At 46.6% G+C, this 26,322-nt stretch overlaps 1 protein-coding gene across 5 annotated transcripts in view; it reads right to left on the bottom strand.

Annotated features, from left to right (window-relative positions):
* The window catches only part of ANTXR2 (ANTXR cell adhesion molecule 2), an 88,732-nt gene that overhangs the window by 39,553 nt on the left and 22,857 nt on the right, over window positions 1-26,322 (bottom strand). For all 5 annotated transcript variants that reach the window (XM_064149648.1, XM_064149647.1, XM_064149644.1 and 2 more), the window contains exons 8-12: window positions 26,103-26,163; window positions 24,338-24,433; window positions 19,993-20,062; window positions 2,728-2,806; window positions 76-171 (exon numbers count right to left, since the gene is read on the bottom strand). In XM_064149648.1, coding sequence (XP_064005718.1) covers window positions 76-171; window positions 2,728-2,806; window positions 19,993-20,062; window positions 24,338-24,433; window positions 26,103-26,163 — 402 coding nt within the window. The remainder of the gene's footprint in view (window positions 1-75; window positions 172-2,727; window positions 2,807-19,992; window positions 20,063-24,337; window positions 24,434-26,102; window positions 26,164-26,322) is intronic.

Raw genomic sequence — 26,322 nt, 5'->3', positions numbered from 1 at the left:
TGCTCTCCGTGTTTCCCAACACAGTACAACCATGAGTCACACATCCAGTGGCTTCTTCTAATAGTCTTTACTCACCACTTTGCAGCAGAGGGGCCAGAACCACCAGAGCAGGCCCAGTGCCACCAGCAGTAACAGCACAAGAACAGCAACCAGTGCTGCTACTCCACTGGACTGTGAAGAAAGCAGAAAGATGGTGTCAGTGGATGTTGTGACTGCTGCTTCCTGCTTTTCCCACTCACCCCAAAACAGCTTCCTACCAACTATACAAATTCCAGACAAACTATTCCCCCTCGCTGGATCCCATTCTTGCCAACTGAGAAGAGAGGGTTAGCCAAATTCAGACTTGGCATAAAATCAGTGACACCCTCCCTTGTAGTCCCCTCAGTCCCACGAGTGCTGCAGAAGGCAGCTAGGATGCTTCAGCAGGAGCTGTGTGTCACAATGGATGTGCTGCGTCAACACTAAAAAGAGGAGGAGGTGGCAAGATGCTGTTGGTGTTTCTCATTCCCTGCGTATTTCTGCTCCCAGGGCCTGCAGACAGCAGTTCTGATGGGTGGATTGAATTCAGAGTGACAAAACTCTGAAAGCTGTTTTTTCCTGCCTGCCGCCATGGGTTGTTGTGCAACGTGTTTGGTAGGGGAGGCTGTAACTTGTAGCTCCTGTCTACCAACTCGCCATCAGCTGCTCAGCTATCAGAATTAGTGGAACAATTCCAGCAGTGACCCATTTCTTGCAGTTGCCCATCTGCTGCTATGGAAACAGCAGTACTCCTTGTGTGGAGCTGGCTTTGTTGCAACATGGATGAAAGGGGGAAAAAAAAAACAGGAAATAAAAAAGGATGCTCAGAAGTATGACATTTTTTTCCTGTCAATGCACATCTGTACTCCCTCTGCTTCCTGCTAGTACAAACTTCTGACCACAGAGAAGCACTGCTCAGAGTGCAGCAGAGGGAAGGCAGCATGCAGCCAGCAGGCTGGTGTGAGTCGATGGCTTTGGTTTCACCTTTCTGTGCAACCAAAGCAGTCTTAAGAGGGCATGGGGACAGGGTTACCATGTGCTGCTTTCTCTAGAAGGAGTAGCAGAAAGAGCAAAGCAAACTGCTGTTAGTCTGCAGCATCCTCCTGTGACTACTGTGCCTTCAGCAGGCTTTGGTGTAGGACTCAAATGCCCCCTTTGAATGAGGAAGCACAATTTGAGTAGTGAGGGGTTTCTTCAGCTCTCAGTTCATTCAGGCTTCTCTCCTGAAACTGAAGGGCTGACCTGAGATGACTGTCATTTCATTTCTACAGTTATCCAGGTATTTAGGTTTTAAATGAATGCAAGAAGTATGTCCACTTTTTTTTCTCCTCTAGGTAATTACCTAAATACTATCGGAAAGATACACACTGAGGAGCAGAAGGTACTGCTCTGCACGCCTGTGCCTGACAGCAAAGCTGCTTGGAAGTCACACTTCAAATGAGACAAATTTAAAGAAACAAGGTATCCTTGTGCAGCACTTTCTGAAGACCTCCAGCCCTAAAGAGTGGTCCTGTGTCTAACTGCAACAATTCTAACTGTCCTGCCTGTGTGATGAGTAAGAAATTGACGGAGAACAGAAATGCGAGACTAGAAACGTTATGTGTTAAGTTGGAATTAAGCATGTGGTTATGATTCTATGTTCTCTAAGCTATGATAAAACCACAGCAGGATGTTCACACTACCTTAAACCTAGGCTTAACTGGAGCTGCAGCCTTGTGCTTTGAAAAAGACCCTCTCCCCTAGTTCACAGAGTTGAAAGCACATGCTCCTTTTATCCAGACACCAAGTTGGGTATCTAAAGTTCAGTGGTGTTGGATCCTCCTGTAGGATCAAAATCACCTGCCCCTAGGATTCAGCCTGCTCCTAGTGACCCTACCCAATGTAACTGCAGTGGAATAGGACCCCAGGTGACTGTGTCACACCTGGCTGGTGGCATGGATGTTCCCCAACGTTCTGAAAGCCACAGCTGCATGCTGTACTGAGTCTTTTGTTGTAATACTGTTAGCAAAATAGGATTCATAAGCTGTAGAAAAATGCAAGGAACACAGACAATGCTTGGAGCTCAGGGCAGAGCTGGCTGAGGTAGCCTAGGAGAGGAAGACTGTAGGACTTTTCCTCTACAAATAGTTCTGCCTAGCATCAAAAGCAGCAGTCCCTGAAGCAACCAGAAAAACAGACACAGCAGAAATGCAAGGAAAACTCACAGCAGACCTAAGGTAAATCTCCAAATCTGCCACAGAGGAATGGCTTTTGTGTGCTATTAGAACTCTGGGAGAATACCTACAGCAATACTTCACCTCTCTGGAACCCTACATAAAAAAAGGATCTTCCTAAAAAAAATAGCTGTTTGCCACCTCAATGGGAAGAATTAAGGGAACTGGTTTATGTAACTGCAGAAAAAAATCTTGTCTGGAGCCCTCCTCATAGAGTTCATAAGGGAATTCAAACCAGCTGAAGACTTTTTGTTTCATGTAGTGATGCTGTAAAAGGAGACAGTTAAGTGCATCTCAGAACACAGACACCTGTGTGCACCTGCATGGTAAGAACTCCTGTGCCATTCCCTCTGAGTATTCTGTGCACCTGTACAGCTGTGGGGTTCTAGCTGGGTGATTTGTGCACTCCAAACACCCAGAGGCCACACGATGGTAAAGCTAGGAGAGCAGCTGGGTGTCAGGGTTTGACATGGACTGATGGTAGCCATTTACTTACACACTCTGAAGCAGTGATTGTTAATGAGCTGGACATGAAAGATTGCCCTTCGTTCAAGCTCACCAAAACCTCCAGAGTTCTGGAAAGAAAGAGAGAAAAGGGTCAGCAGCCACAGAGCAGTCAAATACAGCAGGTAGGTGCTGCAGAGGCACCTGCACCCCCAGACCATGCAACAGAGCAGGTGTTCTAAGAGAAGAAGGTGGGAGTAGGGCCTCTGAGCTGCATTGGCTGTCAGGAGTGACTTCTCTGCCACCAGAGTAGTGCCCTTACCATGTCTGGAAACCTTTGGTGACTTTTAAATCATCAGGATACTTAGCTAGCTGGACCATGTGGCTTTTAGAAAACCACTTTTAGTCCTTTCAGACTGAACTTTCTTTTCCTCCACAAATGGTGCTTAAAATGAACAGTTCAGGCTCCTGCCATGCCAGTGATTATCTGAAAGTCCTCTCCACAGAGAGCTGAGGAGAGAAAATCCCCTCTCTATTCTGAGTAGCATCAAGTACTCCAAAAAGTTTTAAAGTGAAGCTCAGCCACAAAAATAACATTCCTTTGTCTGCTCCACAAACATCTCTTTAGTCAGATGGAGACAGGATGGATAAAGATGTGGGGCAACTATAAATGGTCAAGGCTTTCTATAAATAGCACACAAACACTGCTTAACACAGAGTATGTGGTGTGCAGTTCACAAATTAACCCTGGAAGAAAACAACACATGGTGAATGTTAAACAGAAGAAGACTCTTCAGCTTCTCTGGCTTGGATTCCCAGGATTCAGACAGTTTATATTATGCATAGATGTAATTAAATAAAAATATAGATGTCCATGAACTGAAATGATTAATCATTTATACCATTCTTCTATGTCATGAATTTTTATTCTGGCACAAATGCTTCAGTCAATATGGAGTTCAAAGCTATTTTAACTAATTTGGCTAATTTTTTTCTTTCAGTTTTAGTAAAAATGAACTAAGTTGCTTCCACTAAACTCATTTTTAAATGATCTGTGCTATGAATAATTGATCTAACAGAAAGAATAACTCTCATTTACTTCTAATTATTGCTGGAGTAAGTGAATCAGAAGAGATAAAAATAAAAGATGAATCCAGCTCCCTTGCAATGCACCCAACAGAGCAAAGCACAGCACAGCTTCTCTCAGAGGTGCTTGCTGGCAGCGCTTTGCTTTGCCACTCCGTGAGAAACGCCGGGGGCAGCCTCAGCCTGAGGGCTCTGTTCTGCTGTGGGCAACATGGTTCCAGAGCACTTTGCATCTCCTCGGCCAGAGAAGGGCCCCAGCATGAGCTGTGCTGCTCACACACAGCCCCCAGGGCCTGGCTGGAAACCCTGAGCAAATCTGTGTCTTTAAACTCTGACCCCTTTTGGGTATTCACACATCACAGCCACACTGCAAGGTTTTTCTGTCCAAGCCACTGACCTACAGCCCAGGTACATTCACCTGAGTGGAATTTCTGCTGTCCTGGGGTCACCCTTTTGTCCCTGCTCACATCTGACTGGTGTAACTGCATCTCTAGATGGAGAGGAACAGCTGAGCACAGCCCATAAAAAACTATGAGAATCCACAGCACACATAAGAGTTTTTGGATGACAGCTTTTCAGTTAAGCACAAATTCAGAGAGGAAAGATGAATCTCATGGGTGCTTCACTTCCCCCCCCCTTCAAAGCATGACTTAGAGAGGCAGCCACAGGCTCTGCACCACATTCTGAACTTGGTTACACCCAAGACAGGGCATTCATTGTGGCCATGTCTCCTCAGGATAAAAGCTGTTCAGCTGTTCTGCTTTGTTTCAGCTTTCCCAAGTAATGGTGGGTGCCTTCCCATTGACTGATGCCATAATTGGGATTGTCTTGCTTGGCTCAGAGCCTGCCAGCACTGTAAGAACCCTTCCAAGTGCTCTAAATCCAAATGCAGCACACATGTAATTCTGATTTTCAAATTAAAGTATCATGTTCTTTAAGAACTCAGATCCTTATATATCTCCTGCATGACTTTATTTCCAGTCATATTTTAACTATGCCTAAATATATGGCAGGTTTCCTCAGCTTTTGTCTCTGGCTGGAACTATTTCTGTAGTCTCTTGGACAAAGCCTGTGTTGAGGTACAAAATAATTCTGCCTGTGCACTGCTGAAGAAGTGATGGATTGAAGAGAAACAGTGCACAAAGCTGGCTGCAGTCTGCTCTCTGAGGCCCACAGGGATAGTGTGCTGAGCAGGCAGGGTCACTAAGATGCAACCCCATACCTGAAGCTCCTTTTTCTTTACTTCAGAACACAGCTACACTCAACACCAGATGATGACAAACAGTTCCTATGGAGCTGACACAGACCCTCAGAAGTGACACCAGAAAAATCTCAGTCCAGCAAAAACTCCCAGGAGAAAACTTGCCATGCATGGCACAGCAGCATCCTGCAAACTTGCCCAGGCTGGGGGCTGAAGGCCAACTACTGCAGACAGCTGCTAAACTGGGGGCTCACCCAAAGGTCCCTTCCAACATCACCCATCCTACAATTCTATGACTTTGAGGAGGTGACACTGTGCAAGCTCCTGTCCGGCTCTGGGACTAATCTGACCTGCCAGTGAGGGCTGCAAACCCTCACAGCAACACCTCTGCATGCCCTTACAGCCACACAGTGGGTCCCAGAGCAGGGCACCAGTGACAGGTGGTGTCCGCATAAGAATGGGCCCCACAGCTCATGGCTCTCTCAGATGGTGGCAAGAGGGAGCTTGGAGTCCCTGTGCCACCTTGGCACTGCTGTGCTTTCCATTTCCCCAACCTTTAGCTGTCAGCCAGCCTGACAAAGATGCCAGGCAGCAGGCTCACTGCACACATCAGCTATCAGCGTGGGGGGACAGGCAGCTCCCCTATCAGCTTCCATCCTGATACACAGCTGCGGGGATGAGCCATTGAGATGCTCACAGGAGCTGATCACACTTGCTCACTTCTAGAAGCTACAGAGTGAACTCATACAGATAATTATCTCATCTTCAAAAGGATGAACCTGTCAACATACAAAACCACTTCTTCCCTGAAACTGTCATGTCTGTAGGGTATAGGAAATGCATTTTTTCATTCCTTCAGCATCTACCTGTTTGATGGGCTGTGCGTACTTCTGAGGCACAGAAATGCTGCCCCTCCAAACTCACAGCTCCAGAAGCCAGCTGCCCCATTTCTCCCACTCACAAATAGACAAGAGGTGCACACATGCACACCTTTAGCATTAACTAGTGCCTGTCCACACGTGTGAGGCTCTGAGCTCAGTCAGCACTCTGCATACACTGCAAATATTCTGCAAATCCAGTTCCACTCAGCAGTGCTTTTATTTCTCAGACACCTTCATTTCCTATGGGTGGTTTCTTTGGGTAAGCTCCATTGAGCCAAGAGCTGAGCCAGCCTATGTCACGGTGGTGGTGAATGGTGCCACATCCAGCTGGTGGCCAGTCACTAGTGGCGTCCCTCAGGGATCTGTGCTGGGCCCCATCCTCTTTAACATCTTCATAGATGATCTGGATGAGGGCATCGAGTCAGTCATCAGCAAGTTTGCAGATGACACAAAGCTGGGGGCAGATGTGACTGAGCTGGAGGGCAGAAGGGCTCTGCAGCGGGACCTTGACCGCCTGTACAGATGGGCAGAGTCCAATGGGATGGGGTTCAATATCTCCAAGTGCAGGGTGCTGCACTTTGGCCACAGCAACCCCATGCAGAGATACAGGCTGGGGTCTAGCAAAGGAGACTCCACATCCTCTCCGGGCAGCCTGCTCCAGGGCTCTGTCACCCTCAGAGTAAAGAAGTTTTTCCTCATGTTGAGGTGGAATTTCCTCCTGACAGCCACTCTTCAGGTATTTGTAGACATTGATAAGGTCCTCTCTCAGCCTTCTCCAGGCTAAACAGCCCCAGGTCTCAGTCCTTTCAGTCCCTTAACCACTGGAACTCACTCCAGTAGCTTCATCTCTAAAGCTCTGGGCTGATACTTCTATAGATTGGAGAAGTATACTCTAGAGGGTTACAGGAGACTAGGACAGGCTTAGCTCAGGAGGGAAGGCATAGCACAGATTCTGGTCAGATGGCTCTAAGAACATTTCTTCAGCCTGCTTGGTGAGCTAATCAGAAACAACTCAAAAATGTCTCCACAGGCACTAAATGTCTCGTTTTATGAGTCTGTATGGCCAGACCTCCCAGCAGTTATTTCTGTGATTTACAGGACTACACCCATAGAAGCTTAAAAGCTTTCCAAAGACTCAAAGAAAATCACCTCTCCTGCTGAGGGATGTAGAAAGAGCAAGAGAAGAAAAGGTGTCAGTGTCCCACCAAAGCAGCAACAGGAAGATGGTGCTGGCACAAGGCCTGCGTTGGAACCCTTGCTGTGCTCGGGTCACTGTGACTCTGGGCTCACTCCAACAACAGCACAGTGCATCACAGGCAGCCTGGCCTTGAGGGCACTCAGACCTGCTGGCACAAGGAGAGCCTGGATAGATGCTAGGCCCACAGCACAGAGCACAGCAGAGTTCTGAGCTCACAACAGCTGCTGCAGAACAGAGTTTCTCTCAGGTCAACCCCAAGTCAAACCCACAAAGAATCAGGAAGTGCCAATGTTGTGTTGCTGTGGCAACCCAGGCAAACATCCTCCAATGCCCTGCTAGCACCCCTGCTCTGCTGTTGCCATGTCCTGCGTGGGCCATGGCGTGGGCATTACATTCGCATAAGCAGCAAGGAAAGGCAGACCCTGTGGGCAAGATCCAGGGGCTCCTGCCATGCACAGCTACCCAGCCCCACCTGCAGCTGTCCTCAGTCTAGCTGTCTGGATAGGGCTGAGGGACAGGTTGGACTGGATGACCTTGGAGGTCTCTTCCAACCTGGCTGATTCTATGATTCTGTGATTCAAGAACACAAGCTGTCCATCAGCCTCTCTTGTCTGCCTTGAAAACCCACCCATGGGAACAAGCCTCAGGGGAAAACAAGTGCAGCCCTTCACACCCTTCCTCAGAAACACAGCAGCACCCAGAGCCAGATGCTTTTTAAGGCTTCCACCCAGGATGTTGATTCCTATCTTCTGATCACCTTTGACACAGCACTTGGGTAAAGAGGAATCAAAGAGATGTCCAAGCTGAGCTGATGAGCATGTGCCATTAAAGTGTCCTGCAGACATTGCTGCTTTTTACATACCCCAGCCCTAATCTACAGTTCTCCAATGGTCCAGACTTCTAAAAGCTATTTCATTGTAACAGGAAAGTCTGGAGGGTTTATTTACAGTCCACAGCTCTTGCTCAGTGTGGAAGGGATTTTCCTCTATTTCATCTGTGCAGTATCACTTTTTGGATTGGAATCAATCCTGGAAAACTTTGTCTAAACAGAGCTTTAAGAACTATTCCTACTTCTGACTGAAGTTAACCACAAGACTCTTGCAACTTCAAATTGGCTGTTCTGTGAAGCAACTGACCAAGAAATGTAACTTGAGAAAACCCAACAACTCCAACTCCTTCTTTCTGCATCCAGATCTAGAGCCACTGCATTCAGTTCTGGAGACCCCATTACAAGAAAGATGTGGACGTGCTGGAGCATGCCCAGAGAAGGGACACTGGGATGATCAGAGGGCTGGAGCACCTCTGCTATGAGGACAGACTGAAAGAGTTGGGGCTATTCAATCTGGCGAAGAGGAGGCTCCTGGGTGACCTTACTGTGGCCTTCCAGGATCTGAAGGGGGCCTACAAAAAAGCTGGGGAGGGACTTTTTAGGCTGTCAGAAGTGCCAGGACTAGGGGGAATGGAGCAAAGCTGGAGGTGGGGAGAGTCAGAGTGGAGGTGAGGAGGAAGTTGTTGAGCATGAGAGTGGCGAGACCCTGGAACGAATTGCCCAGGGAGGTGATTGAGGCCCCATGCCTGGAGGTGTTTAAGGCCAGGCTGAATGAGGCTCTGGCTAGCCTGCTCTAGGGTAGGGTGTCCCTGCCCATGGCAGGGGGGTTGGAACTGGATGATCCTTGAGGTCCCTTCCAACCCTGACTGATTCTATGATTCTTTCCTTTCTGTCCATTGTTTATGGTCGCAGAAGAGAAACGTATCCCACTGCCATATGTCAGCACAGCTCTGGTCTGAAGACTTTCATGCCCTGTGAAATACAGCTGACATTTCAATCCACAGTAACCTATTTGCAAAGTATTCATTTGCTCCTGACTTTATGAGCAGCCACTAAAAGGCTGGCATTTTATGACCCATTAAAAAAGATGGGGAAAAAAAATTAAATAAAATTGTGAAAGACATTTGCTGGAAGTAATAAATAATTTACCTCCCAATTTTCACACACTGAAAATTAAACCCAGCAACTGCTAAAAAGTTACTAAAATGATGGTGGCAAAGGTATTTGAGAGTCAAGTGCCAGCTAAAATGCTGTACGTAGTAGGAAGGGGGGGAAAAAGAGATCTGTGTGTTTAAAAGGTTGCTTTTCCTTAAAAACAAACCCTGCCTCTGTTGCTCTTCCCAGACCAAAAGCCCCAGCTGCATAAGAACCCAGCATGCTCCCTTTCAGCAGGGCTGAAAACCTTGCCTGGCAAATACTCAGTGCCATTCCACTGTGCCAAGGGTCCTCCTTGGCTGAGAAGCACAAGAAACAGTTGACTGGAGCCACTGGAGGCTGTACTGGGGACAATTAATGATTTGCAGTTTCAGAGCTGTCTTCCTCCCAGCAGCCACACAGACATGCAAAGGCCTATTCAGTTATCATAGATGAAAAGACTACCTGTGCCCCTGCTCCCTCCCTCAACAGCTTTTCCCAGCACCTTGAAGTCCCTTTTCGTAGCTTTTAGCCCTCTGGTATCAACCTCATCATTTCCTGCCTGTGTAACTAACAAGGGACAGCAATCAGAGGGCTGCACTACAGTAGGCAGCCTTCTGGTAACATCCCTGACCCGGGCCCCAGGGAGGCAGCAGACAAGCCCTCTGTTCTCTTCAGAAGGGAATCACCAATAACAATTATCCTCCTCCTTTTCTTTTGGGTACTTGTTCTGATGCGAGGGGGCAACTGGTTTATTTCAGTCGCCCCCCTCAGCCGGTGATGCTTCTGCCTCCTCCAAGAAAACCACCTCAACCTCTAGTGCCCTATATCTGTTGTGTAAGGGCAGCTGAGGAGCAGAGGATGGCTGGAAGGGTTTTCCCTTTCCCCTTCTGGCAGGCACCTGCGTCCATTCTCCCTTGTTTCTTGGTTCATCTCTCTCCGGTAAGGGGGACTGCAGAGCATGGCGCTGTAGGTCTTCCCGAGGACAAGACAATGCAGGCTCTGCAAATCATTTGGAGTCTTGGTAGAGAATCAGTAACAGACTCTGCCCCTTTCTTTTTCCTTGGTGTGCCCTGGCACTGACATATATCCAGCAGCTCTCTTTGGGCACCCTTCTGTCACCCCAGAGCTCTCTGCCCCAGCGGTGCTCAGTGAGCTGTTGGAATTCAGCTTTCCCCAGCAAAGGGCCAGCAGAGCTGCCAGTGTCTCACTGCAGGGAAGTGCCAGTGAAACTGAAGGAACTGGAAGGCAGTGATGAAATTAGCCCTGAGCTGATGGAATCATGGGAACCTGCAGTAGCAGGGTATGAAATGTCATTATTATGTTAAATTAGTCTATTAATTCAGCTCAGGATCCTATGTCCACTGCATAATATGAAGCACTTAGTTCTGCTCACGCACTCTTTCTTAATGCTGTGGGAACACTCCGTGCCCTGCTGAGGAATGTGAAGGACTGCATCAGAAATTACTACTGATCTTAAGAGCAGATCCATATGTCTGAGGAGCCAGTTAGCCTATACAATTCATTGAGGATGTTTCCATCTGTGAATAGTTCCCATTATAACCCAATTGTGTCAAACCAAATGTATTTCTAAAATATTTTCAGGAGTTAATATTTATAGCAGACATTAAGCCTAATCCAGTCCTACTCCTGGCTTCCCCCTACCTGAGTTTGTTTCTATATCTCTGGCAGAGAGGGGAAGATTGTACCAGATGAGCAGTCAGTGACTAGGCAGCATACTCATGGTTTCTGTTGGAACAAAGTGCTCACATGGGGAAAAAAAAAACCCAGCAAACAAACCAAAAGCTTAAGTGATGGTGCTGCAAGTAAATGCTGGATCTGAGTGACTGCACAGAAAGGAATTTCTCCCGGTGGTAAGGCTCTGAGTCACTTCAGCTCTCTTTATCCAACACTACTGGGCAAGGACAGCTCTTCACCTTGAAGGATCATCTTAGTGTCCAATCAATGGGCTAATTAGGCACAGGTATGGTGGAGAAGCACTGTAGTCACAGAATCACAGAACTGTCAGGATTGGAAGTGACCTAAAGGATCATCTAGCTCCAACCCCCCTGCCATGGGCAGGGACACTTTCCACTAGATAAGACTGCCCAGAGCCACATCCAGCCTGGCATTAAAAAAAAACAGAGATGAGGCTTCCACTGCCTCCCTGGGCAACCTGTTCCAGTGTTGCACAACTCTCGTGGTGAAGAACTTCTTCCTAACATCTAATCTAAATCTCCCCTCCTCTAGCTTGGATCCAGTCACCTGAGCACAGAGGCTCTGGTATAAAAACAGGTGAAAACAATTTGATCAATTTGATTTGGAGATGGCATAGAATCATAGAATGTCAGGGGCTGGAAGCGACCTCAAAAAATCATCTGGTCCATCCCCTCTGCCAGAACAGGATCACCCAGAGCAAGTCACACAGGAATGCATCCAGACAGTTCTTGAGTATCTCCAGAGAGGAAGACTCCATAACCTCCCTGGGCAGCCTGTGCCAGTGCTGTCACCGTCAGTGAAAAACTTCCTCCTCGGATTCATGTGGAACCTCCTATACCTCAACTTCCACCCATTGCACCTTGTCCTGTCAGCATCCAGCAGCTAGTGAGGACAGTACTGAAAGGCTGCAATGCAGGACGAGCAGAGCGGAGACTCCTCAGTTCTGAAAGGAGCACACTTCAGGCACTCCAACTACTGCATGGCAGCAGTGTGCCAGCTGAGAAGAAGTGAGACTTGGTGCTGGTTAGGTCTAGCTATTAGCTTATTGCCTGCTTGGTCTTTAATGCTTGGATCCTCAGAAGGAAGCACTACTGTACAATCAGCTAATGACACTTTCTGCCTGGGAATGTAAATCTGCTCCTCACTGGTGCCCTGCCCCAACTCATACACACTTCCAAAGGCTTTCATATGCCTGCTCTGGGAGAACTCAGGACACTGAGCACTCTTCCTATTCAGATATTTACTTCCTATTTGCTTGAAGAATCAGGCCAATGTTTTTGAAAGCACATTTAACTATACCATATGCCTCCTTAAATCATCCCTATCAAACAACTTGTAGGATGCTGCTCCGGTTCATTCTGTTCTGTTTTCCCTTCCTTTGCAATGTGTTTATACATATTTATCCAGTTTGTTCCATATCTCCTGCCAAATTGCAGGTTTGAGATCTCAGCTATGCAGGGGCAGCTGTGCTATTGTTGATGCCTTACAAAACAAAGGTCACAGACCCAGCCCATGCCACCAGAGCTAAGGACAGCTCCATCCTCACCATTACGGTGAAGAGCCACCAGGGCTCACGGGCCCACAGAAGCAGCAATAAATCTTACCTTGCCCTTTGGTGAGCCACATCTCAAGTCTAATTTTTAAGAAGTAATTTCTGTGCAAATTAGCCTCTTGCAAAATATCCTGCTGGTTAGTTAATTTATTGACATTGTTCCTCCTTCCGTCTGGAAAATAAACTTTAAACAGCCCCACCATAGAAGGCCAAAAATCTGCAAAACAAGATGAGAGCTGAGTTGGAAGGAACCTTAGCTTTCCTTCCTTTTGATCCTGGTCAGAATTCCCAGCTACTCCAACCTAGGAAGCCATTGACCACATAAAGGAGCAGGCAGGAGCTGGGGTTGTTCAGCCTGGAGAAGAGGAGGCTCAGGGGAGACCTTATTGCTCTCTACAACTACCTGAAAGGAGACTGTAGCCAGGTGGGGGTTGGCCTCTTCTCCCAACACAGTCTTGAGCTGTGTCAGGAGAGGTTTAGGCTGGACTTCAGGAAGAAGTTCTTCACAGCAAGAGTGATTGGCATTGGAATGGGCTGCCCAGGGAGGTGGTGGAGTCACCATCCCTGGAGGTGTCTGAAAGGAGAATGGATGAGGCACTTGGTGCCATGGTTTAGTTTATTAGAAGTTATTAGGTGATAGGTTGGACTCGATGATGTCGAAGGTCTTTTACAACCTGCTTAGTTCTAGGATTCTGTGTCACTGCCTTCAACAGCAGGATGCTTCCAAACCTAGCCCAACAGCTCCCAGTGATGCAACAACAGGGTGGGACTGCTCCACATGCCCTTTGTTTGCTAAGGGAGATCGATCTGCAAAGCTTGTGAATTCCAGACCATTCACCCCTTGGGTGGCCTGACCTAACTACTCCTTCTCCTGCTGCCTTGCTGAGCAGAATCCAAGAGCCCAAAGTTGTTTAAGAGAGCGTTTCTTAGAGCTACAGACAGCTTTTGAAATACGAAAGGAGGAGGAATGTACTAGCTGCAGCAGACTAAGGAGATAAGGCACATGTCTACAGACACAGCTCTGAGACTATGCAGCTGGCTCTGAGGCTGGCTGTCTAAGGCTACTCCACCAGTGTGCTGTTAATTATTAAATAGAGAGCACTGGGGAAACCACCATCACATCTGTCACCCACATGCAGGCAGAGCCTTCACTCGTTGCAGGACCAGATGTGTTTATTCCAAACATGTACTAACTAGCTACTTAATGGGTTACAGAATTATTAGCCAGAAGTTAATTAGGCAAACATATTCAACATCAGTCACCTTACAAAGCTTCACCTCTTTAACACTGCTTTGACTTCTTCCAAGCCACCATCAAGCACAGAAAAGAGAAGGGGAAAAAGTAAAGATCCCAAAAAGGAGCTGCAGTAAAAAAGGAGACTCCTGAAATCTGATCACTATGTACTAATTACTGTCAAGCACCAAGTAATTGCCTTAACTATGCATGTCAGTACTGCAAGGATCCTAGCAGTTGGGAGGAGGCAGGGAAGCTTGCTTAAGAACCTAGAAGATGTTGGAGAAGAAAAAGGAATTAACAGTGGAAAGTAGTCAAGTAAAAGCTGAAGAAGGATGGCTCCACTGCTCCTGCATACCTTGGCTATATCCCTGAAGGTGCCTGCATGACGACCCCAACCCCCTGCTGCACAATGTAAGGTTCTCTTCCTGCCCAAGGCAGCAAATTCAGAGTTGATTTTGAAGTTTCTGGCTCCCAAGTTCACATGACGAGCAGCCGTGGCTAGAGTGAAGGCACAGCTGCTCTGTCTTTGGGCTAGCTGGGGCAGGGTGGTCAGAATCCTTTGTTAACAGCCTGCCATGACAACCATTTTGTAGAACACCTTTCAGCTGCTCTCAAATGAAAGCAGCTGTCTAGAAACCAAATGAGGTAATTTGCAGGATGGAGCCCAGGATCCATTCATCTTCACTATGTCCGTTTGCTTTCACATGTCCATGCTCTTCCTCTTAAGACTGGTGCTGGTATTAACAAAAATGACACTTGGGAACTGGGAAGCTAGACTCAAAAGTGCCACTGTTTCACTGTCATGGAAACAATTTTCACTCCAAGTCTATGCCTGCTCTTTGTACTGAGGATTGTTTCCAGGGAGGCAGAAACCCAGGGCAAGAGGGACTGTGCCAGCTTGGGTGTGAATTCCTGGGTTTTCAGGTCGTTTTAGTTTTTGCCTGCACAGCTGCTGTATAGAATGCTCAAGGTCCCTCATACAGTGAGCAGAAACTCCTTGGTGCATCCTCTGACCTACAAGGAGCGATGTTTTCAGTGAGTTCCTGCAGCACTTTTTACACTCATTTGCCAGAGACCTATGTGAAGAAATGCACTGGGTTCCAAACTTTGCTCTCTTACAAGCTCTTGCAGAAGGCAGAACCCTGGCTTCCCTTAAGCCCCTCCTGAGAGATGCTCTCAGAGCCATGTTTCACTTAAAGCTCGTGGTTAATTCTCACTGTCCTCAACCCTCACAGTTATAAACAGAAGCAGCAAATTCTGCCCTCAACCTGTACTTCAGAGGTTCATATCAGCCTACCAAAGCTTTGGTCACAGAATGGGAAAGCTTTCCTGCCTTCAGGCTGTCACAGGCTATGAAAAACGGTACAGAAAAGAAAAGAAGCTTAATTTAGCACTGGCTCAAACAAATGAACAGAGGGCAGGTAATGTAAGCTGTCAAACAGCCAGACAGCATTAGGGAACGTTACAGGACATCTCTCCTGCCGTGAAAGAAACAACTGATATTCTGAATGTGAAACAGAATCCCCCTCAAAGGTTTTATTTTCATTTTTGGAGAAGTTGAGAAACACCTGAAGACACGTGGGTGCCATAGGTGCTAAGACCAGTTTATCAAATAGGTTACCTAAAAGCTGAAGGTGCTACAAAAATTAAGGAGATGGTCACTTTCTTCCCTCATCTTTTTACTCCAAAGGGCGAAAGGACAATATCTAAGTTGTAAAGACAAGCTCAAAAGGAAATGAGTGATAAACCAGAAGCAGAAAACATAAAAATCTAAAGACGTGAGAAGTGACAGTGCAGAAACCACAATGTTGGTGGTGTTTCTGAATTCCCTCTGAGCTGCCATCCCATTCACAAATGAGAGCAAAACCAACATAGCAGCTGCTGTCAACAGAGAGAACAAAGACTTGAATGACACAGGCTCCTCCTGTGAGAAGTCAGCCTAATAGCCAGATAAAAGCATGTCTCAAGGTAGCATTTGCAGCTCAGAAACATAAAGCAGTATGCTCAGTCCTAGCGATCATTCCCACTAGATTTTCCTTCTAGGACAGAAGTTCTCACATTTGTAAGACTCCGAGCTATTTCTTCTCCAAGCACATTCAGATTCTCAACAACAGGGTTAATTCATCCCTCAGTAACTGCACAGTGGAGCATCTGGGTAGAAAGCGTATTTGTAGTTACCACTAAACTTGTGAACTTGTGCTGCTAACAAGACCTCTTACTACTAGGCATGCATAAACCTCTTGATGCCTGCTAACACCCTGTGCATAGCTGTTGCTTTACTTCAAGCAAGCCACACACTGGAGACCAAACCCAAGTCAGCTACTAGAGGCAGCCAAGACTTCTGGAATACGAAGCACAGCAATTTTGCTGCCTACCACACGAGAAATAATTCCTATTTAGTCTTTGTTTTTTAAGTGCCACCAGCTGTTCGTGTTGGACAGGATGCAGGAAGGGATATGCAAGCTGAAGCCAACACAATTTGAATGGGGGGCAAACGAGGTCATTAAAAAGCAGCAGTGCAGGCTGCACCATCTCTGCACACCACCCAAGTGCCCAGTCAAGGTAACTGTCAGCAGAGCTTCACTTGCACTCTGCTTTGAGTTTGGATTCATCCTTTTTGGCTTTGTTATTCCTCAAGCTTACAAGCTTGAAGAGAAAGATACTGCCCACTTATGCCTAGGATACCCCTTGCACAGGTAGCTAAGTGCCATTCACTGCAAGGGTGTTCATGTCACTCAACTGAGAGATGGAAAGCCCGTGACACTGAAACGAAAGCAGTGATCCCACTTAATCCCAAGCTTGCCCTTCAACTGGTGTTCCAAACAACCAGCTGTTTGTGCACATGCTCAGAAAGACTTAGCCAATGTTTTTCAAGGGATGAGAAGATGACATCCTCACTGGACCATGGGGTAAAGGCTCACTTCATTCTGTGAGCTAATCTTAGAGCAAATACTGGAGAACTCAAGTGCAGGATGCACAAAAGGGGAAGCTGACCGGCAACACTGCAGCTGCATTATAAGATAAACCTAGGTAGTTCTCTGAACTATTGTAAGAGCAGTAATTTCTCACCCTGGTGGTTCATTCTGAGTAACTCACTGCCTAGCCTAGACCTAATCTTTCCTGATTTGATTAGAGTTATCTGCACAAAACCAAGGTGGATTTTTTCAGTAGGCACATCCAAAATGCCTTTCCTTAACAGTCCAAGAAGAAAGTAGAAGTTAAACAAAAAGAGGTAGTAAAGTAGTAGACAAGTAAATATTCACTACAAGTACTTCAGTAAAACACTGTATTGATGTGCTGGTTAAATTGGTATTATCATCTGCTCATCAAAAAAAATGAGAATCTCTCCATGTTGAGGAAAGAAGAGAACTGTATGCTGGTCGTGTCACTGCAGGCAGAGGGTTCTGCCACTGCCTCGGAGGAGCAGAAGCCATCTGTTTGGAAGCCAAACCTACAGACAGGTTTCCTGAATGCATACTAAGAGAACTCAAGAGCAAAACGTAGAGAACAAAGGCAAAGGTGGAGCAAAAACACAACCTTACATAATACACACTGCCTTCTTTCCAAAGGACACAACCACTACAGAAACATCTAAAGCAGCAGACAGAGCAAAAACATTTCTGATGGAGCTCGCTTCCTTTGAGTTGTGGCAGGACAGCACATTTCAGCTTAAGCTAAAAACAGGAACTCATTTTCTCAAATACTCAGCAAGACCCTAAAAACATTTGGCCTTTAATTGCACAGAGCAATAGGACCCGAGTCCTTTTCAGTAAACCAGCTTAGCTTAGTGTCAGATTTGCCCTGACCACACAGAGGTGACCTCTCCAAGTACCTAAAGCAATTCACCTTTGGTTTGTCTCATCTTCCTGCAGAATGCACATGGTACTCTCCTTCTCTGGATGAATTCAATACCTTCTGCTGTTTGTATAGAGCATACAATGCTCCTGTAATGCAGTTCTCATTTGTTAGCTAATCTGAATGAGCTGGGTTTGTAAGCAGACTGTGATTTTGCACTTCCAAAGTGGCATGACAAGAAGGTATTTTAAAATGCCACAAGCAGCACAGTCAGGTTGTCACATAACCTAAGGACACCACATCCATCTGCTACATGGCACTGTGAAAAAGCAGGCTTTGAGAAGAATGCTTGGTTAAATCTATAGCTGGCATTTTTTTGAGGTACCTTACTAAATGCAGCCAGCAGCTGGAAAGAAAAGTAGAAATACACAATGGCATAATTCCAGGAGACAGGGTTTACCAACCCAACATCTTGGGTACTTCGACCTGTTCTGTATGGGTTTCTGTTGTTCTGAGTGTGAAAACTGCAAATTCATCACAGGGAATGCCTTCAATTAGAAAAAGATAATGAAAGCTGCTGAGTCTCTACTGTTTACCCAGAAACAAAGCTGCATGTTTAAAGTCACAAAGATAAGTTTGTCTGCTTGTGTTGCTTTTAATTCCAGTAAAAACAGCACTAGAAAAAAAGGAACAGTTGTTGCTGCATGAGCAACTAATATTAGGTACAGCAGAGAAAGAATTACTGGGAGTTACCCAGCAATAGCCTGAGCTGTGCCAGTGGAAGTTGAGAGTATGGACAGATCCCTCTAGCTGTCACTCTTCTGCACGGCAAACTGCCTGTCCCTGGGCCGAAGCTGTAACTGCTTCAGTATCAGGTTATGGAGGTATATTGTAACACAGTTAACTTCTGAAAACAAATCTGTGCTCTTCCCTGCAAACACTGCTGAGCAGAACAGTGCACAGCCGGGAACATGGTCTGCAGCTGTCTGCTGCAGCAATGTTTCACAGGCCAAACAAGCTCTTTACAGGGCAAGAAGAAATGCAGCACGTTCCAACAGCTGCCACTGTGCTTTCATCTACAGAAGCATTCTAGGCATTTCACATCCCTTTGGCAGGGATGGGCTGTTTGCATACCCTCAGACTAACAGTATGTGGAAAGGCATTTACAGCTCTCGGTCCTGGGGTGCTCAGTGCTGAGGGCCTAATTGGCTGCTGTTCCCCTTCTCTTGTAAGGTAACTCCAGTGAAATAGTTGGCATGGAGAGGAGGAGTTGTTAGCTGGACTGATTTACAGCGTTCTGATGACAGAACTGGTTCTTTCCCAGTTGCATGTGGTGCTGGTTTGGTCTAGCTCAGAGCAGTCTGTCCCAGCTGCTCTGCTGCACAGCTGGCACACAAACACACAGCCCAGCTCAGATGGAAATGCTGCAGTGCTCTGTTTCATGCACAGGCACACAGGTCTAACCAGCTCCTGCTGCACATCTAACAAGACCATGTGAAAGAATGTTTCAGTCACAGCATTAAAAGCCACCCCTTGCTCTGCTCTCTAGGTAACCATCCTTGCGTTCCCTGCCCCCTCCAGAGGGGAGCTCTGGCTGCTGCACAGAGGCTCCGATGCAGCAACCCGGCGGTGATTCACCTCGCCCTCTTCCGCTGGGGTTAATCACTGAAGGTACTGCTTTCCAGCTTTCCTCTTCCCACTTGTTACTTAATGCACAAGCCAGATGTGTATCTGGGGTTCTGCTGTCAGGCTCACAGCACAACTCAGGTGACCAATTGTGCTCAACTCAGAAAAGTAACCACTGAAAATCATCTATGCAAAACACTCAAACTGCAAAGAATGACCACAGAAAATTCATCACAGAGCTGTAAGAACTGCTGTGCTTCCTGCTGGACTAACCCTGACCTCATCCCAAAGAGCTCTCTGGGAAGAACCACTCGCAGAACGGGGAGAAAGCCAGCAGCCTGCAAGCCTTCGCCCTCCCACAGCGCCAAGACCTGACACGCAGTTTTCAGACTTCCAACTAGCTCAGAGTTTCACAAATCTGAACAATGAAGTTGAAGTGATCTTTAAAGCCTCAGGCACGTCTGAATTTGAGAGGAGGAGGGAAGGATTAGTTCTCAAAGGGCCAGAAGTAATGTGCAGCCATGGCCAGTGACACGTAGAATACGGCTGGAACCGCGGTCGAGCCGCAGCGCTGTGAGGGGATTGCTGCTGCTGTTACCATGACGTGGTGAGCAGTTCTATGCATCTTGACACATAATTTTAATAATAGCTTGTAAGTGTCAGTGATAATGTAATCTATTTAACAATGAGCCCAAAGATTATCCAGAAGAGAGCATATTATGCCCTGTTAAAACAGCTAATCTGCATAAAACTTCTGACAAGCCAGACCTTTTCAGTGTTTAATAAACTGGCTGAATATTCATTTTTAAGGCACTGTCCAAATTGGTTTGGTCACAGACGACTATTTAAAGCCCACTCCAAAGCTGGCAAATGCACCAGAAGGAAGGAAGAAAAAAACCAAAACCCAACACAACCAAAAACAAACAACAAAAAGCAACACCACCCCCACCCCCAAACCAACAAAGCACTGCCTCTAGCCAAAGCCCCTCACAATTAGCATCAGCAAGAGCGAGCCCAGCTCCAGAAAAGCAGAGGGGGACATTTGTTTCAAGTACTTACTGGCCACTTTTGTATAGGATGGGTGCAGGGCAGAGCAAAAAGTCAGATTCCACTGTTTTTGGTTTTTCATCTGCAAGAACAAATCACATGAGCTTCATTACTGCGCTGTTCCAGTGAGAAGCTGAGGTGCGAACATGCTCTAAGGTCCCTTTTCTCCTCACAGCTGGTGGTGACTGATTCAGTGGTGTCTGGAACTTGCATGCAGGGCAAGCAGAGTTAGGGAATACAGCTGCTGCTTTTTTTCAAGCTGCACCTTGAACACAGGAACCCTGAGCTGGCTCTAAATGAGAGTGTGAGCCCACATTACACTGCTGATTTTGCTCAGGTCAGCTCATGCTCTTCCAGAGAGATGACATCCTAGAATCCAGGCCACTTTTGCAGAGCAAGAACATTATTAGGGGTTTCCTAACATCTGGAAGGTAAAGGTTTGTTTCTAATTAGCTCCAGCCACATTCACTGCATTCAAGGACCATCTCATTGCTCAGCACTGGAGCACGAGTGTTCCTCATGTTTTTGAGTCTCCAACTGTTCAAGGAGCTCTGACACTCAAAAAGCAGTACTTGGAGAGAACTGTGTCCATGAGCACTTCTCTGCTGCAGCTGTGAAGAGGACAGAAGGGAGCTCATCCATTTGGTAAGATGAGATGAATTCTGCTCCCGAGTACAGAACCATCCTCCCAAGCTTCTCCATGACAGCATTCTTAATTTCCATACTGGAGCTGCTCTTGCAAGCATGGACTGTTTCCTGATTTAAGGATCAGAGCAGATAAATGATCTGCCAGATAAACTTGGAGATGACTGTGTCCCGCATTTAGGGAACAGGCAGACACACGAGTAGTTCAGGGGCAGCTGAAGGAGGAGCTGTTAGCATAAATGAGCTTTTCTTATGTGCTATAATCTGCACTGACTGCTTGGCCTAGATTTGGGGCTAGTTGTGAGGTGGGGGAGAGGGATTAGCACATTGCCATATGTTTTTGTCTTAATGGTATGTTTCATAGATTATTTTTCTATCCCACAGCCACATTTGGCAGGGTTCCTTTCTAGCATTTGGTAATGGTTCTTTATAAATGCAGAAAGAAAAAGCATGCCAAATGCATCGTTTAACACCAGAACTGACAAAACAAGGGTTTGCTCTGAGGCTGGTCCCAAGCTCTCAGGAACACCAGAGCCCATCCCCATGCCAGTGGCCTCCATCATGCCCCAGATGGTGGGGGCTCTGCTGAGACTGCCAGTTTCCTGTAGAGGAGAATGCCATGACATAGGAACAATTTTCCCTTTCTTGGGACCATGTCATTCCTCAAAGAACCCTTCCTATCCTTTTGTTCATCCTTGCCTCAATGTTCTCTTAGGTCTCCCAAGAGACAAAAGTGCTTGGAACCCAGCACAGAACTGTAGAGAATGACCTTGTCTGTCAGGTGATCACATTACATTTCCTTATTTCCTTCCTGTACTACTCTCTAAACCTTTGCTCTTGTCCATTGCTGAAGACAAGAACCTGTGTGGGCTGTAGAGGCCTCTGGCAAGACCCCATGCAGCAGATTGTGTATTTATGCTGCAACTTGCAGTGAACACATTGCTCTGCCATCCTGTCCCTGCCTGTGCCTTAGCACACCCTTCCCAAAGCCGTTGGGAAAGGGCAGGTCTTAGAGCTCACATTAGATGCTAGCAAGTCTTCACTCTGCCCAAGTGCAGTTATTTCCACCATGGCACACCTAGGTAAGGCTGTGAGCAACCAGAGGACTGCAGAGAGCAGGGTCAGAAAGCACATCCAAGGTTAAAGAAGACAACACACTTCAGTCATTCTTCAGTGACCCTCTTCCAAGCTGCTAAAAGGCTTTCTAGGTAACCTTTTCCAGGCCTGAGGAACATTTACAGTGAGAGTCATGCTCCTAATACCTCACCTAGACCTGCTGTAGAATTTGCAACCTGTTACCCCTTGTTCTCAGTGGGATGGGAGAGCTCATCTTAGCACTTCCAGCCCTGCAACAGCCTGCATGAATCCTATTCAATGGCTTTGGTCACTTTTCCTGATGTAGCTGTAACAAACTGATCTTTTCCGTCCTTCCTTACAGGTTATGTCCTGGGCTTCTGCCCACCCTTGCCAGTTTCCTCTGGGCATTCTCCAGAGTGGATTCTTCCCCCATTTGCAGCACAGAGCACACTGAAATCCAAGTTCCTAGGAGTGACATTGGCAGCACAGCCCTGAATCCAAACAACACCACAAGCTCCCTGTCATTAGGGACTCTACTTTGGTGCTGCCACTAGCATCAGTACAAAACGATGCCACAACTTCAGTCTGACAGTGGCACCTGCCAGCAGGACAGGGGAGGTTCAGATTTGTGATATAATGGAAAATGGCTAAATCCCTCCTCACTTCTCACATTCTCTAGGTCCCTGCCTCCACCAGGTCATGGCTGGCACAAGTGCCACTATGGACACAGCCACATTGATGCAAGCCCCAGAACTCTCCAGGGAAGGAGGTGCTCTCATTTTACTTCCCCACCTGGACAGACTGGACTGTAAGAGGAATGGCTGCTCAAGGGAAACAGATCAGGAGCAGATCAGGAACAGAACTGCGGAGTTCTGAAGAGCTGCAAACCAGGCAGTCTAAGTTCCATTATCCTCAGATCAGGTAACTGCTATCTCAGCTACTTACCCTATCAGTTCTGTTCACCTGGAACTAAACCAGACTGTTTCCTCACTTCTCAAAGAGGGACATCACAATAACAAATACATAACAGCAGCAATAATTTTGCCACATCCTGAATTCTAGCTCTATGAAGCCAATCTGTGTACCAAGTTTAAATAAGCAAGCTACAGTTTAAAAACTGTTACTTTTGTTTGCTATGTTATTAAAACCAAAGGGAAATTTACACAAGCAGAATTTATATGCACCATTTGCCTTTATCCAGAACTATCCTGTTATTCTTCCACATTATTTTAGAGATTTAAGAGGCAGAAAAGATTGGCAGCCAATTCCAGTATATCTGACATCCAGAGTAAGGAAGAAAAGACACAGGGAACATGTGTTCAGCTGGGTAGGAACTAAAGACAGGCTAAGACAAAAATCAGACAGAGGTAGGGAAAAATTGAGTTGTTTTTTTCTACAGGTGCATTTTTGGTCATTTTCCAGTCTTGCTTCTAAAGGATACTGCTGGAGCAAGGAGTTGGATGTATTTAGACTAGCCATTCCCTTTAGCATCTGGATAACAGCAGAGGTTTCCATTAATGGAATTTTTTTACCACTATCATCTACCTTGTGCCAATTGAGGGAACAGAGCAGCACGCAGAGACTAATCCAAATTCCAGCATGACTTTTCATCTGCCTTGCTGTAAGTTAATGCACAGAGCAAAAGAAGGCCAAGTTCTGAGTACTTTGCTGAAAATCACACTCTCCATGAGCAAGCTTGCATGAAGAAAACACTGCACTACCTGGCAATGACTTTTAGAGCTCTTCTAACTTCTGCAGCAGTCTGCTCAGAAAAATTTCCCCAGTGGCACCTGTAGCTTGATGAAGGAAGCACTAGAGATTGTCACTGGCCAATGATGAGTACTAATAACAACAAAGCACCCATCTGCACCTCCCAAAACAAAATACCAGCCCTGATAAAGCTTCAGGGAAGGTGCCTGTGAAAGGTTCTATCGTCACTCTGAAAGAGAATGTCTTTTCATAGCCCAGGAAACTCAAGTCCAGATGGAGACCAGGCTGCAGCAAGACCCACCCCTGGAGGAGAATGCTGCTTGAGATACTGAGTTGAAGAACTATGGTAAATATAAGGACAAAATAGTGCCAGCTGCTCTGACTTGGCCTTATTCTACATCTCTGCAGGAACTCCAGGAAGAAGGAGGGCACCCACACCCTACCGAGCCTCTGAAATGAACAGCATGATGGCACCACGCTGCGTACACCAGCATGCTCCAAGACAAGCTAAGGGCAGCTTGGAAAACAGTGGGAATCAGGGTGAAAGCCTATGTCTTGTCCTGGGCCACCTTACAAGAAGGGGCACTTGGCCAGCCAGTACACCCTGTGGTATTGTTTCTTCCATCAGCAACCTTCTCCCCACTTGAACATCAGGAGACAGACAGTTATCACCATGTCCTCTCCCACAGCCTGCCAGGCAGCCAAACACCACTCATGGTTTACAGCTAATGGTAGTTAGTAGCAAACTCAAACCACTCAGCAAGATACAAAATAATTTGCACCCTCTTACTAATCCTGAGAGCTTCCCTGTCTCTGTCATCCTAAATATTCTACTTTTCATTATAATTAAATGAGATAATGAGAAGCAAAATGCATCACTTGTTAGGAAATATAAAAGCAGGCCATCTCAAACTTCAATACTTACAAATCGTAGTTCCGTTCACTTGATAGGTACAAGTAATGCCATCAGTCCTCCCACCAAGGGTTAAGCCATTTCCTCTAAGAACAACTTGAAACTCCTCTGGAAAAAAGAAAGCAAAAGCCTCAAATCACCAATCTTTGGTGCACTGCACTAAGTTAGGTAAGGAGAAATCCAAAGCAGACTGCAATATATGAAGCACAACACAGTAATGCTTCAGACATACTCACTTCTCCCTTTTAAGTAACCCCTGGGACTGCATTCTTCAGTTGGGTCACAACAGGGAAAACAAAGATTTGTTTCCAAATCTTCACCACTGAGACAACCCCATTAAAATGGACTCTGACTGACACAGGATCTGGGGCTCAGTAAGAAACAGCTCCTCAGTGAATTCTCCGGCCAATGACAAATCTGTGTGTCATAGAAGGAGCCTCTCAGTGAAGAAAATATTTCTCCTTAGTACTGTTCCTATGGAAGCTGCATGAGGGCCACACTATTTGCAAGCTGTGCAGAGAAAGAAGTTAAAGGGTTTGTTTACCAAGGGCACCGATTTCATTCAGACCATCCACGTGATTACAAAAACACCCAAAAAAGGAGGTTTTGCAACTACCTCCTTCTAATCTGTGTGGATTGTGAAACACAGAAAGAAGGCCCTCAACATTCTGTGCAGTTCTTCCATTTTATATCACCACTTGCTGCTTGAAAACACAGCCAAAGGCTTTGCTGATTACACTGCACAAACCTGGAGCAGGGCACTAGAAACACTGCCATGAATTTGACTGAATATGGACCTTGGTTACCAGGATTCCCAGACCATGACCATGAGCACAGCACTATGTGAGTGTCATTGCTTTGAATAAGAGGGCAAGTGCAGAGCAAGACTAATGGGAGAGAGGCAGATCACAGGATGTCAGGGATTAGAGGGGGCCTCTGGAGATCATGGAGTCCAACCTCCCTACCAGAACAGGACCATAGAATCTAGTGCAAGTTGCACAGGGACACATCCAGACAGGGTTGGAAAGGCTCCAGAGAAGGAGATTACACAACCTTTCTGGGGAGCCTTTTCCAGTGCTCTGGGACCCTTACAATAAAGAAGTTCTTCCTCAGGTTGAGGTGCTGTGCTGTACCTTACATCCATTGTTCTTTGTCCTACCCCAGGGCACAAGTGAGCAGAGGCTGTCCCTGTCCCTTCCTTCCCGATTCCCAGCTCTCAGGTAGTTACAGACATTGCTCAGAGCCCCTCTCAGCCTTCTCCTCTGCAGACAAAGCAGCCCCAGGCCTCCCAGCTTTTCCTCATCAGGGAGTGCTGCAGTTGCTCCAGCACCCTTTTAGCCCTCCCTTGGACTCTTTCCAGCAGATCCCTGTCCCTCTTGCACTGGGGAGCTGAAAACTAGATGCAGTATTCCTGGTGAGGGTCTCACCAGGGCAGAGTAGAAGGGGAGGAAAATCTCCCTTGATCTGCTGGCCACATTCTTCTGAATGCACCCCAGGATCCCACTGGCCTTCTTGGCACAAGGGCTCACTCCTATCCCATGGAGACCTCATTATCCACCAGGACACCTAACATGACCTAAACCACGGGAGCAGGCCACTGAAGACAGCTCCTCTGAGGGATCAAATGAGTCAGCAGAATGATCTCATTTTGCTTAAATTCCGTGTGGATTCTTTAAGGGAGATGTTTTCTAGAGACTTGGGAGTTTCTCTTTGGGTGAAAGAGGGAAATGACAGTTCTGTAAGCACTGAACAGTATCTTAAAATGACAAAAACTCACCTCCCACACAGACACTGGATGGCTCCAAATACAAAATCTCAGTGCATGATTGCTTCAAAACCTATTGCAAAGGAGGACAACAGTCAGAAGAGGTTTGTAAGTGCTACTTCAGTGAGAAATATTTTAAAGCCTTAAAAGATACACATGCACAACCTAGGGCATGGCCTTGGCAATGCAAAACTTCTGCAGGCCTGCACAGTGAGGCCTCCAAAGAGTTCAT

Source organism: Pogoniulus pusillus, chromosome 10, assembly GCF_015220805.1.
Source record: "Pogoniulus pusillus isolate bPogPus1 chromosome 10, bPogPus1.pri, whole genome shotgun sequence".
Taxonomy (NCBI): Eukaryota; Metazoa; Chordata; class Aves; order Piciformes; family Lybiidae; genus Pogoniulus; species Pogoniulus pusillus.
This window is presented reverse-complemented; position numbering and strand designations above follow the sequence as displayed.